The 14,698-nt window shown below is 43.6% G+C and overlaps 1 protein-coding gene across 1 annotated transcript in view; it reads right to left on the bottom strand.

Moving 5' to 3' along the window:
- Window positions 1-12,771, bottom strand: part of Not11 (CCR4-NOT transcription complex subunit 11) — a 190,761-nt gene extending 177,990 nt beyond the window's left edge. Inside the window, exon 1 of the mRNA XM_068388797.1 lies at window positions 12,645-12,771. Within this exon, the coding sequence (XP_068244898.1) occupies window positions 12,645-12,682 (38 nt within the window). The 5' untranslated portion in view covers window positions 12,683-12,771. The remainder of the gene's footprint in view (window positions 1-12,644) is intronic.
- Between the last annotated feature and the right edge of the window lie 1,927 nt (window positions 12,772-14,698).

Genomic DNA, 14,698 nt, shown 5'->3' with positions numbered 1-14,698 from the left:
CGAAGGGACCGTTGCCCGTCGGGTGACGAGTTCTCCAGAAGGCGAAGATCTGGCAGGAGATGGTGAGCGGTCTGCAGAGAGGTTCAAGGAGGGCGGAGCTGTAGGTTGAGGCTGACGAGGAGAGTCCCCCCCGGAGGATGAAGACCCAAAAAGGCGCCTCTTAGTCCCCCTGTAAGGGGAAGGGAGGCCCTTGTGGCGTAGCGGACGGTGAGCCTTACGGCGGAGGCGGCCTCGGGGAAGATCGTCGGGACCATCGGTCCTCCGAAGGGGAGTCTCCGTTAAAGCACTTCCCTCAGAAGGAAGCTGAGCAGCAGCCGAGACCGAAGGACTCACTTCCCCCTTCGAAGGATGTACGGAAGGAGGAGGAGAGCCTTTAGCACCATCACCCGCAACAGCACCTGCGGCGGAAGGCCCAGCCACGTCGGAGGCCTCTGTCACCACGACGTCGACAATAGACAGAGGGTCTACCTCTGCTACCGCCGGCGACTGCTTAACAGCAGCCCCTAACGAGACAAGGTCAATAAGAGCGACCCTGGAGGGCAAGCCCTTAAGCCCCAGGGACGACCAAATCTGTAAAAGATCATCACTGGATAAGGCATTATCAATAACCTCCCCCGGAGGAGGAGGGGGAACCGCCTCGCTATGGGAGGCGACGCCCTCTACCCCCACCGAAGGTCGGGAAACAGAACAAGGGCCTGCGCTCCCACTCGGCCGACTCTCCTTAGGAGGCGGACGAGGGGGAGCTTCGGAGGAGGTTTGGGCGGCGGAAGAAGAGTCCCGAGAACCTTCCTCCTTCAAGGCTAACCCCGGAGGAGAACGGTCTCTCTTGGACTTCTTCTTACGCCGACGGTTAAACCTCTCCCACTGGGAGGCAGACCACTCCCTGCACTCACGGCACATGTTCTCCTGGTCACACCGTCGGCCCCGACATTGAGGGCAGAGGGTGTGCGGATCCGTATTTACGTCCGACATGAAAGTCCCACAAGGACGACCGGCAACTCCAGGGCATGTACGCATTGTAAAAAAATAACTGAAGGTCAACTTCCAACCGACACACACGCTGAAAAGAAAAAGCAGAAAATTAAAGGCTGTCACGAGGGCGATGAGCAGACACTTCTGATCACCGCCGAGCCAAAAGTGAAGTGAAGCAAGTCACCGGTGTGTGGAGGGGGGAGGGGTAGCAAGCTACCCTTCCCCAACCCCCGCTAACTAGCGTGGGGGTAATTAACCCTCGTTAAAACTATTGGCTCGTCATTTCAGCTGCGCTAAAAGGTAAACCCTCTGTAAATAGCGTGGTTTGTATTTCGGTTACGGAACAAAAGCGTTTTTACAAGCAGAAACTCGATCTAATTGATGGCCTAGATCCATACCAGATGCAGAATTCATTCAGTCAAAATATTGAGGATTTTCCCAGTATTTCATACATTGATGTGGTGAACTACTTGGTACTGTCGGCCAACCCAGAACATGAGTGGGCATACATTTCCATTGAATAATCTGCTTCCAGAATTCGTTGTTTTTCCCTTTAATGCTTATAAGTCCAAAATTAGATAAACACTGGGCCAATGAAGAGAGTGTTTATAATTATAAAGCTAATATTGATCATTTAGCCTAACCTTGTGTATTATAATTTTTGATTGTCAAAATGTATGTAAAAGTTTTGCATTATAATGTCAAATCTTTATCAGTTCATGCCTAACCATTGTGTTTGTGTTTGGTTACAAATGCTATAATTTCTTATATACATATAAACATATGATGGACAAACTCCATTGTAATGCTCTTGGATGATCGTTTTGCCTCCTTGCAATTAAATGCACAAGTTTAATTATTTTTTCAATGTTTCATATATAAGCTGAAGACCCCTTCGGGTTAAACCAGCTTTCAGATATTATTATTATTTATAATCAATGTTTATTCATCACATAGGCCTGTATGTCTGCACAATTTAATACACAAATTAAAATAAATATAAATATACACTTAATTATATATAGGCATGAGCACCTTGACGAAATAGAGACCTAGGTAAGTAGCCTTTGTTAATATAGCCAATATGGGCGCTTTTAATTTTTGTTTTGAAAATCTGAGATGCCCCTTTGATGTTTAAAAATTGAGATGCCCCCTGCCTCACACACACACTACACACTGAACTGACGATGATACTTGTGAAGTCACCCATGCGATCGGATATAGCATGTTTACACAGGAATAATGATACTTTTAGGGCCTAGCCGAGACTGACCTGATATGAAATGATCAGAACAAATACGTGCGTAGGGTAGTGAGGATTCACGTAGATCAGCCCGTGATATTCTGGTCAACCACAAGTCACCTCTGCGCTTGGATAATTCCTCTGTATCTTTGTCCTGATTCTGAATAACTGCCGGTATGCGGTAGAAACTCTTGTCATCTCTTTGTCCTCGATTCCCACAGCCAGCAATAGCGCAAAAACTGGGCATTGTGTGAATGTGAATGTGATGAGATGGCTAAATATTCAACAGTTCAACCATAGCTATTCACTGAACACGTCTTTGTTTGTCCTCCAAGATGGCGGACCGGAAGTTTGATGACGTGTATTGAAAGGACTCTATAGCATCCTGCTTTTCAAACTAGGGTTGTAGCTTAGCAAGTAATAATAATAATAAAACGAAATAAGATCATGATTGTATAAGTGATTGTTTTCTTTTTCTTATATGTTACATATGATAAATTCTATTCAATATTTTGAGAGAGAGAGAGAGAGAGAGAGAGAGAGAGAGAGAGAGAGAGAGAGAGAGAGAGAGAGAGAGAGAGAGATCGGTGTTTTCCGATAATCACGTCATGTTAAAAGAAATTAAGATGATTGTTGCTAAAATATTATTATTGTTTATTAGGTGGGCCCACCATTTACGGAGTTAATTCTTTTTAGCGTCCTGTTTATTATATACACAAAGACCACTTTCTTCTTCATTTCCTTCCTCTTGAACACACACCAACAGGCTAGTAATCTTTTGCCTGTTGCACACGAACCACACGGATAATAAGCGCTCAAGTGAAAACATGGTCTTTGACATGCAGAAATCTGCCGCACTGTTTAAAATCGCACGTGAAGCGGGCCCATGATAGAAATGATGGTCAGACTTATTCAAAACATACTATATAGTAGATAAATGTAATTTTCAAGGTATAGATCCAGGCCTGGTCTAATCTTGGCTAATATATGATACTTTAATTTCGGGTAGTTTGTAGCGTGCCGGCCACCCCCCCATATTTTGTTTATTATCGCTCCCACTGTTATCTTGTATAGAATAAGATCGTTTGGAAATGGTCTACGGATCTTAAATATATGCTTAATCGCACACTTTTATGTTTTTTGCCGAAAACCCTAAATTACCTGAAAATTTATATGTGGCTCGAGTTCTTACTCCGGCCACGAATCTTCTCGCTCCCGTAGTTCAAAAAACTAGCTGTAGTTGGCGTTACGATAGCGATAGCACCGCTGTAGTGGCAAATTACCGAACTAATCGCGGCCGCGGTACTTTTGAAACGACCCAATGAGACCCCACTTGACCTGCGGATTAGCCTAAGGGCATTTTTTTGCCCAATCAGAATTCAAGAATTCAAAAATCTCGATCATACCATACCTCACACGAAGCACGCTCGTTCTTTCTAGTGCAGAGTCTGCAGACACCATGTCGTCCGGTGCTACATCTCGTGTTTGTGAAGATATAATTAAGTTTGACCAAATTAACGACCCTACTTTTTTTCAAGTGTTTAGTTTCATGGCCACTAACAATTTCAGTGATTACTTGTACTGTATTTCAAAGGCCTGTTAGGTGATTTTTCCGGTGTGTGTTCTAAGTGCAATATTGGCGAAGTCACTAAGAAGTACGACGGCAAATCAAGAAACGGTGAAAAATGATATTTTAATTTTAAAATAAATTTTTGAATATACTTACCCGGTGAATATATAATAGCTGAGCCTCCGGCGGCTCGACAGAAAAACACACAAAAACTAGCGAGCGATCGCTATGAAGGTTGCGGGTGTGCCCACTAGCGCCAACTATCGGCCAGATACCGCATATACATGTAAACAGACCCAATTTTTCTCATCCCGCTGGGTCTCTATCGGGGAGGAAGGGGGGCCTTTAATTTATATATTCACCGGGTAAGTATATTCAAAAATTTATTTTATAATTAAAATATCATTTTTAAATATTTAACTTAGCCGGTGAATATATAATAGCTGATTCACACCCATGGTGGTGGGTAGAGACCAGAGTTAATTAAGTTTACAGCGTATATGCTTAGAGTTTTTGACAGTTATATCATAACAAAACCCAAATATATAAAGGTACCTGGTAAGGAAGTTGACTTAGACTATTACTCAGCCTTATTAGTCTGTCTTCCTCACGAAGCCCAGCGATCCTCTTAGGATGCTGAAAGACTCCCAGGAGCTGAAGTATTAAGGGCTGCAACCCATACAACAGGACCTCATCAAACCCCTAATCTGGGCGCTCTCAAGAAATGACATTTGACCACCCGCCAAATCAAAAAAAGGCTGCGAAAGGCTTCTTAGCCTTCCGTACAACCCAATTAAAAAAAACATTTCAAGAGCAGATTAAAAGGATATTGGAATTAAGGGAATGTAGTGGTAGAACCCTTACCCACTACTGCATTCGCTGTAACGAATGGACCCAGTGTGTAGCAGTCCTCGTAAAGAGTCTGGACATCTTTTAAGTAAAATGACGCGAATACCGAATTGCTTCTCCAAACGGTCGCGTCCATAATACTTTGCAGAGATTTATTTTGCTTAAAGGCCACGGAAGTTGCTATAGCTCTTATTTCGTGCGTCTTAACCTTAAGCAAGCATTGGTCTTTTTCATTCAAGTGAGAATGAGCCTCTCGTATTAAAAGTCTGATAAAATATGACAAAGCATTCTTTGACATAGGCAATGATGGTTTCTTAACTGAGCACCATAATGCCTCAGATCCACCTCGTAAGGACTTAGTACGAGCTAAGTAGAACTTAAGAGTTCTAACTGGACACAGCACTCTTTCAAGTTCGTTGCTTACGATCTCTGACAGGCAAGGTATATCAAAAGACTTAGGCCAAGGACGAGAAGGCAGTTCATTTTTGGCCAGGAAACCAAGTTGAAGTGAACATGTGGCTTTTTCTGTAGAAAAGCCGATGTTCTTACTGAAGGCATGAATTTCACTGACCCTTTTAGCCGAAGCCAAGCACACTAGGAAAAGCGTCTTGAGGGTGAGATCCTTCAGGGAGGCTGAATGTAATGGCTCAAACCTGTCTGACATGAGGAACCTTAGGACCACGTCTAAGTTCCATCCAGGAGTTGCCAAACGACGTTCCTTAGAGGTCTCGAAAGACTTAAGGAGATCTTGGAGATCTTAATTGTTGGAAAGATCTAAGCCTCTATGACGAAAGACCGAAGCCAACATGCTCCTGTAGCCCTAAATCGTGGGAGCTGAGAGGGAGCGAACATTTCTCAGATGTAAAAGAAAATCTCCGATTGGGCTACAGAGGTACTGGAAGAGGACATAGATGCTGGCTTGCACCAATCTCGAAAGACTTCCCACTTCGACTGGTATACTCTGAAGGTAGAAGCTCTCCTAGCTCTCGCAATCGCACTGGCTGCCTCCTTCGAAAAGCCTCGAGCTCTTGAGAGTCTCTCGATAGTCTGAAGGCAGTCAGACGAAGCGCGGGGAGGCTTTGATGAACATTCTTTACGTGGGGCTGACGTAAGAGATCTACCCTTAGAGGAAGACTTCTTGGAATGTCTACCAGCCATTGAAGTACCTCGGTGAACCACTCTCTCGCGGGCCAGAGGGTAGCAACCAACGTCAACCCTGTCCCTTCGTGAGAGGCGAACTTCTGCAGTACCTTGTTGACTATCTTGAATGGTGGGAATGCATATAAGTCCAGAAGAGACCAATCCAGTAGAAACGCGTCTATGTGGATTGCTTCTGTATCTAGGACTGGAGAGCAATAGATTGGTAACCTTTTGGTCAACGAGGAGGCAAAGAGGTCTATGGTGGGTTGACCCCAAGTAGCCCAAAGACTCTTGCCCACGTCCTTGTGGAGGGTCCATTCCGTGGGTATCACCTGACCCCTCCGACTGAGACAGTCTGCCAAGACGTTCAAGTCCCCCTGGATGAATCTCGTCAACAGGGAGATGCCTCGATTTCTTGACCATATGAGAAGGTCCCTTGCGATCTCGAGCAGCGTGAAGGAGTGTGTGCCTCCTTGCTTGGAGATGTACGCCAAAGCTGTGGTGTTGTCTGAGTTGACCTCTACCACTTAGTTTCGAAGAAAGCTTTCGAATTTCATCAAGGCCAAGTGGACTGCTAATAGCTCCTTGCCGTTGATGTGCATGCTCTTCTGACTTGAGGTCCACAGACCCGAGCATTCCCGACCGTCCAGGGTCGCACCCCAACCCAAATCCGACGCGTCTGAGAACAACACGTGGTTTGGGTTCTTGACTGCTAGGGATAGTCCCTCTCTCAGACTGATATTGCTGTCCCACCATTTCAGGCATGCCTTTACTGGTTCGGAGACTGGGAATGATACCGTCTCTAACGTCTTGTCCTAGTTCCAGTGAGAGGCTAGATGGAACTGGAGAGGCAGAAGGTGTAGTCTCCCTAGCGAGACAAACTGCTCCAGGGATGAGAGAGTCCCTACGAGACTGTTCCAACTCCTGACTGAACAAACGTTCTGTTTTCAGCATTAGTTGGACTTCGAGCAGGGCTTGTTCTATTCGGGTGGCAGACGGAAAAGCCCGAAAAAACTGGACTGCGAATCTCCATCCCCAAATATAGAATAATCTGGGATGGGATCAGTTGGGACTTTTAGGTTGACCAAAAGTCCCAACTCCCTGGCCAGACTCAACATCCAATGTAGATCCTGCAGACAGCGAAGACTGGACGATGCTCTGAGAAGCCAGTCGTCCAAGTACAGGGAGGCTCGGATTCCCGATAGATGGAGGGATTTTGCCGCATTCCTCATGAGCCTGGTAAACACGAGAGGAGCAGGACTGAGGCCAAAGCACAGGGCTCGAAACTGGTACCCCACATTCCTGTAAACAAACCTCAGAAACGGTTGGGAATCCGGGTGTATAGGAATGTGGAAGTATGCCTCCTGAAAGTCGAGAGAGACCATCCAGTCGCCTTCCATTAATGCTGTCAAGACAGCCTGGTAGACTTCATCGTGAAGTTTGTCTTGACAATGAACACATTGAGCGCACTTGCCTCTTACGTACTCCTGCAGTGAACATGGCTGCCAGATCATTGGAGCCATCCCAGAGGGACTTGTTCCTGCAGAGAACGTGGCTGTCAGATTATTGGAGCCATCCCTGATAGCCTTGTTTATGCATGACATAATTGTACAGCAAAACTTCAAACGCTCGAAAAAAACTCCTAACAGGAGATGGTCTAGCTCTGAAGTCGACCATAAAATCTTGGAGCGTCTCATGGCCAGGCGCCAGGGAGAGTCTATGAGGTTTGAGAAGTCTATCTGGGCAGAGGCAGGAACTCCCAAGCCGAGAACTTCTCCCGTGTCATATCAGACTCTCGCTCTATAAGCCAGCTTAAAAGTAGGGAAAGCAAAGGCTGTCTCCCCCAAACTCCTCCTGGTGATTAACCAGTCGCCTAGCAAACGTAAAGCTCTCTTAGAAGAGCGAGAGAGCACTAGCTTAGAAAACAACGGCTTCGAAGTAGCTAGGCCTAGTGTAAACTCTGACGTTTAGGCGAACGATGAGCAGCAGTTACAAAAAGATCCGGACAAAGATCCTTAAAAATCAGCATGATTTATTTAAAGTCCATAGAGGGCTGAGCAGCTTTAGGCTCCTCTCCGTCTGACAGAGTCCTCAAGGGAATATCAGTAGGAGGGGGATCAGCAACTTCCTCATCTGAAGGAACCTTGTCCGACAATTGCCGAGTCTCAAGCAAGGGAGAGACCTGCCGTGGTGGCAATGCTTGACAAGCAGAGTCCACACGCAAAGGAGCAACAGTAGCAGTCAAGGACGCTATGTCATGTAACTGCTTAAAGGACTGACCAGCAACAACAACAGGTGCGGGAGGACGTTCGACGTCAACTCGAGACTGCCTTGACTGCTTAGACTGAGCAGTCAAAACAACTCTTGACTGTGGTGCTTGACGCTCAACGTCAAAACAAGTCAACTATGCTGGTTGGTGAACGTCCTGAACGTCAACAAGAGCAAGCGGCAGCGGCTGAACGTCCACAAGCGGCTGAGAGTCAACACGGGACTGCATCGAGTGAGGCTCTACAAAACACGATTGACGTGACTTTGTAACGTCAATGTCAACAGGACGAGCAAAGGCTCGTTTGGGCGGCTGACGGCCAGGATCTCGATCAGCTAAGCGGCGAGGATCATCGTGAACCTGCTCAACAGAATAGTCCTCCATAAGAGAGGCAAGCTTATTCTGCATGTCTTGCCGTACAACCCATTTAGGATCAACGGGAATGGTTGCGGTAAGAGACGAGGGTAACGTCTGTGACTGCAAAACCTTGCCTACAATAAGACTCTCGGAGCCTGTGTTACGATTTTGTTTAGGCGGCGAGCAGTCTTCCGATGACTGCATAGGGTCAGAGCTGTCCCAATGGCTACAACCAGGACGCTGGACCTGTCCTGAAAGGACTGACTTTCGCTTAAAGGGCCTCGAAACATTGCTCCACAGTTTCTTACGCGAAAAGCCTTCGGATGACGAGGAGAAAATCGTCTCGCTCGTCTTATGGTAGGGGCGGTCTTGGTGAGACACGCCTGAAACCATAGAGGGAACGTCTGTTCGCTGATCAAGGCCTCTCGAACCCATAAGTCGTACGACATTACTTCTCCCCTGGGCTTGGGAGCTTGCAAGAGGTCTCGGACTAGGCGAACGACAGGCACGAACAGACGAACCCTCGGTCGCAACACTGATAACACTTTGCGCAATTATCACTTTATCACTACGATTTTCTGTTTTGCACTTACTTCACTGAAATCGAATTTTTCAACAATTCACATTAGGCATGAATAAAACTGATTTCTACCTGAAGCACGCAATTCTACCCTCATCAAAAGGTTATAATTGCGAAATAAGTCGTATAATGTAAGCACATTAATACAAGCAAAAAACAGTAAACATATTTTAAGATAAAAAGATCAGTGGCTGGGAAGGAGACTAAACACTAGTTCATTCAAAACTATGTTTTCAATCTCTCACCGTACAGTGCCTTGGGACGAGAATAAAAACTAAAAACGTTTTATCCTTTCTCCCCGTACAGAGACTAGGGACGAGAGCAAAAAACTGACTCGAGAACAACGTTACTCGCTTGGGACGAGAATAAAGATCGGAACGTTCTCTCTTCCTCTCTCTCTCTCTCTCTCTCTCTCTCTCTCTCTCTCTCTCTCTCCTCTCTCTCTCTCTCTCTCTCTCTCTCTCTCTCTCTCTCTTGATTTCGCACCGAAGAGAAAAGCCCACTTACCTTTCGTCAATAAACAGGTTATTTGACCAAAGGAAAAAACTGAAAGGTTTTTCAATTAACAAGTTCCTTTAAAATAGTATTTAAAACATTTAAGTTTGAAAGAAGAATGAACAAAACGTCAGAATCGATTTACTCTTTCTGCAAAGTGAAACCGTGATTCTCTCTCTCTCTATCGTAACGATAGAGCGCAAACTGCGTAGCATAAATAAACTAAACGTTAGTTCATCTTTGAAACAGTACGAAGACTATTCAAAGAAAATCTTTCATAAAATATCTACTAAAAAATATTCATTTAATAAGTTTTAAATCATTTGCTCTGTAAAAGTTATTTACGATTGAAAGGGCTCAACGTTGTTTAACTTCGGTTTCCAAGTTAGGACCGCCTACTCTCGGATTAGGGGAGGAATAGGTAAGGTCGCATATAAACAAATCATTAAAATTTATCTTGATGTTTATTATAAATGGAAAGCTAATCGAAGAGGCCTAATAAAGGCGGTTGAGATATAAAATATATAGAGGAAAATCTATAATTAACAACAACAATTTATAACGTGATAAGATAATTGCTAAAAGCCTAAAACACACTTCCGTACTAAGGGAAGGGTCGGCCATTTAAAAGTCAAAGAAAGTCCAAAAAACAATCCAAAGTCATCAACAATTAAATCTATCCAAAAACGAGTTCAAGATTTAAGTTGAAGATAAAACACCTGCACTGCGAAAGCTCAAACCAAAAGGAAGTACTTCACCAAGACTGTTGAAAAACTCCAGGTTAACAGCGAGTAATGGTACGTCTTGTCGATCAGACCGACAGAGAAAAATTGGGTCTGTTTACATGTATATGCGGTATCTGGCCGATAGTTGGCGCTAGTGGGCACACCCGCAACCTTCATAGCGATCGCTCGCGAGTTTTTGTGTGTTTTTCTGTCGAGCCGCCGGAGGCTCAGCTATTATATATTCACCGGCTAAGTTAAATATTTAAAACACGTACTTTTGGCGGTGTAATTATCACAAGTGCCGGAAAAAGATTAGTTTGAAACGTGGCAGTTTTTTTGAAAGATCCCAGTTGTCGTGCCAGGATGTTTTTATCCTCGTCTGTGGTTTCGTTTATAAATTTCCCCAATACACCATTCGCCAGACGTATAAAAAGTTTGCCTCTCATACTCTCGTGGATTGGTACAACTTTTGCCGGGAAGTGTGTTCCGATATTCTTTTGATAGACAATAAGAAGATTGGCGGTCCTGGTCACGTGGTGGAGATAGATGAGAGCAAGTTTGGCAAACAGAAGTACGGCCGGGGGGATCCGGTCGACGGTGCTTGGGTGTTTGGAGGGATTGATCGGCAAACACGTGAGACGTTTTTCCAGGTTGTCGAGCATCGTTCGGCTGAGACGTTGATTCCTATATTAGTAGAATTCGTCCATCTCGAAACTACTATTATTTCGGATTGTTGGAAGGCTTATAAGAATATAAAGAATCAATTTTTTCAGCATCTCACAGTTAATCATAGCATTCACTTTGTGAACCCGGACGATCGCAGTGTACACACTAACTCTATAGAATCGCAGTGGCACGTTTTGAAAAGGACTGTCATACCTGCTTTCGGCACACGGAAACACATGTATGACAGTTATTTTTCAAATTACTGTGTTCGCAAGCGATATCTAGAGGGATCAGAGTGTCAACTGAAGGCATTCTTGAAATTAATCAATAGTGTTTACCCTCTCAAAACTTGCCAAACCCCATCAACAACGGCCGCTACACACACTTCTCCTGGACCATCCATATCTCCCGGTCCATCCCGCCCATCGAAAGTCAGAAAGAAGATCGTCAGCGCGTACCCCGAAGATTCGGAATTCAGCGATTACGAATTATAATCATGTAAGTACTCATGGATTTCAGTATATAACTACTTAGTTAATATTATTGTTGTGTAAGGGGGGGGGGGGTCCGGGGGGGCGCAGCCCCCCCGGGTAAGGACACGGCTTTTAGCATAGGTTAGGTGGGTTTTTTAAGTTAGCTTCTCCCGTCGTACTCGTAAGTAAGGACACGGCTTCTAGCATAGGTTAGGTGGATTTTTTAAGTTAGCTTCTCCCGTCGTAGTCGTAGTCGTAGGCAAGCCCCCCTGGGTAAGGATACGGCTTTTAGCATAGGTTAGGTAGAACGACGGCCACAGTTCTGGATATTCCCGTTTTCTACGAACTCGACTTTAGAACGGCGGCCACAGTCCACCCCACTTTATAATATTCCCATTTTCTATGGTTGAAAACAGACCTGGCCGGCACCCTACAATGGCTCCTTAATTTCTAGCAAAACTAGATTTCACTGCAGTACAGTATAACAAAAGGACGAGTATTGGCTATTTAGGTATTCTGTGACTAAAGGGGGCTAGGGCAAAAGTTATGTATTACTTGATTAAAATGTGAACACCATTTCATTGTTTAGGTCCAAATCAAAATTGATTACCCAGCCTAGGTCTCTGAGTGAGCAGGGTAGCAGACTAACTCCCGCTAACTAGCAGGTGGGTAGTAAAACCTCGCTAAGTCTTTAGGCTCGTCTTCCAGCTTCGCCGAATGTAATATCCTCCATAAATACCGTTGTTTTGTATGTGTCTGAACAAATTAAATTTACCCCCAACCCTTTCCCCACCTATGACTGTCTTGTTAAACTTTGTGTAATATCATCCCTATTACATCCATTTTGTAAACTTGACTATGTGCTTATTGGTTTATTTTCGGCCAATGGCTCCCAAAAATCAATAACCTAAAGTATTCTTATTGTTCACCAATTAATTTGTGAGATATAGTTAGGTGCTAAGCTTGGTGGGTTAGCTTTAGATTCACTACATTCTACGGTAAGCTCCTGTGTTACCGAGTACTGTTTTATATACTAGCCCTGGTGTTTAAGTGGAAGCTTTATTGTTAAATATAGTAAAAGCCAGGACATATACACGATATGGTTATAGAAATGTATAAGAAAATACAGTTCAATTTAATAAATACGAAGAGCAGAGCAGCTACTACTGGAAAAGATTGGCTCCCTTGAAATAGGTCTTACTAGGCCATCAAGCTCTAAACCTTAAACTTCAAAAGTAACTCTTAGGATCAAAACGATGCCTAATGTGAATTAACCCTTATAAATAATTTCACTAAGGTCATATTTACCCTAATAAATTAGACAATTCATTGGTGGAAAGCGCCATCGTGCATGGGCGTCCTATTCTTGAAACAAAACAACTGTCTCATTCAATCTCAGCTGTTGAAATCAGATGGGCGTCTTCCATTGGTGGTTGTATTTAACCAAACGCTTTTTACCGAACTCCACTCCTACAATGGGCGTGTTTTCTTTTCTCCATTCAGTTTTATTATTATTATTATTATTATTATTATTATCATTATTATTATTATTCATTGCTAAGCTACAACCCTAGTTGGAAAAGCAGGATGCTATAGGCCCAGGGGCCCCAATAGGGAAAATAGCCCAGTGAGGATAGGAACAGAAATAATGAAATATTGTGAGGACAGTAACAAAATTAAAATAAATATTTCCTATAGAAACTATAAATACTTTAACAAAATAAAAGGAAGGGAAATAAGATAGAATAGTGTGCCCGAGTGTACCCTCAACCAAGAGAACTCTAACCCAAGACAGTGGAAGACCATGGTGCAGAGGCTATGGCACTACCCAAGACTAAAGAACAATGGTTTGATTTTGGAGTGTCCTTCTCCGAAAAGAGCTGCTCCAAATTTAAAGAGTCTCTTTTACCCTTACCAAAAGGAAAGTAGCCACTGAACAATTACAGTGCAGTACTTAACCCCTTGGGTGAAGAATTGTATGGTAATCTCGGTGTTGTCAGGTGTATGAAGACAGAGGAGAATCTGTAAAGAATATTCCAGACTATTCGTTGTATGTGTAGGTAAAGTGAAATGCTTGTAGGTGTTTTACAAGCATTTATAGGGTTCAAACAACATAAATAGGAGGAATCAAATGTGAATTGTGATAAACATTTTGAATTATTCGAACTCGGCTTTAAGGATTATAACTACTTAATTCTGGAAGAAAGCTAGATGTTGAGAAACAAGATAAAAACTGGCATTTGCCATAGGAATATGGTGTGCCCTGTAGGCTAGCCTTAAATTGGCACATGGATACATGGTGAGAGAAAAGTACTCTAAAAAGCGAATGCTGTATTATTATTATTACTTGCTAGTAAGAAAATCAGAATGCTATAAACCCAGGGGCTCCAGCAGGGAAAATAACCCAGTGAGGATAGGAAACAAGGAAAAATGAAATATTTTAAAGGTGACATTAAAATTTCTTATATAAACTATAAAAATTTAAACAAAACAAGAGGAAGAGAAATAAGATAGAATAGTGTGCCCGAGTGTACCCTCAAGCAAGAGAACTCTAACCCAAGACAGTGGAAAACCATGGTACAGAGGCTATGGCACAACCACGACTAGAGACAAATGGTCTAATTTTGGAGTGTCCTTCTCCTAGAAGAGCTGCTTGCCATAGCTATAGTCTCTTCTACCGTTACCAAGAGGAAAGCCACTGAACGATTACAGTGAAGTGGTTAACCGCTTGGGTGAAGAAAAATTGTTTGGTCATCTCAGTGTTGGCAGGTGTATGAGGACAGAGGAGAATACGTAAAGAATAGGCCAGACTATTCGGTGTATGAGTAGGCAAAGGGAAAATGAACCATAACCAGAAAGAAGGATCCAATGTAGCACTGCCTAGCCTGTCTAGTGGTAGTATCTCAACGCGTGGCTGGTGCCCTGACCTACCTACTACCTATAGTATCATAGTATTTATCTCTATTTATATTTATCGCTTACATCATCATTCTTTTATGAACATGGATCTTGAAATATGACTTATTTTAGATAAAATATTCTATCTATACCTAAATCATTTATTTCTCTCATTTATCACCAGAATTCCATATAAAGGTAAAAGGTAAAGGTGTTTGATCTCAGTTCGTTTCATCAGAAAAGATGTTTACTATAGTCAATTCTTTCTAGTGAGGCAGATTTACACCGACTCGCAGGGGTGCCTTTTAGCTCGGAAAAGTATCCTGATCGCTGATTGGTTGGACAAGATAATTCTAACCAATCAGATAGCAGGAAACTTTTTCCGAGCTAAAAGGGCACCGCTGCGAGTCGGTGCAAAACTGCCTCACTAAAAGAATTGACTATAGAACGTCAGCTGGGCAAGC

The sequence above is a fragment of the Palaemon carinicauda genome, chromosome 1, assembly GCF_036898095.1.
Source record: "Palaemon carinicauda isolate YSFRI2023 chromosome 1, ASM3689809v2, whole genome shotgun sequence".
NCBI lineage: Eukaryota > Metazoa > Arthropoda > Malacostraca > Decapoda > Palaemonidae > Palaemon > Palaemon carinicauda.
The sequence above is the reverse complement of the archived record's forward strand: the minus strand, read 5'-3'. Positions and strand labels throughout refer to the sequence as shown.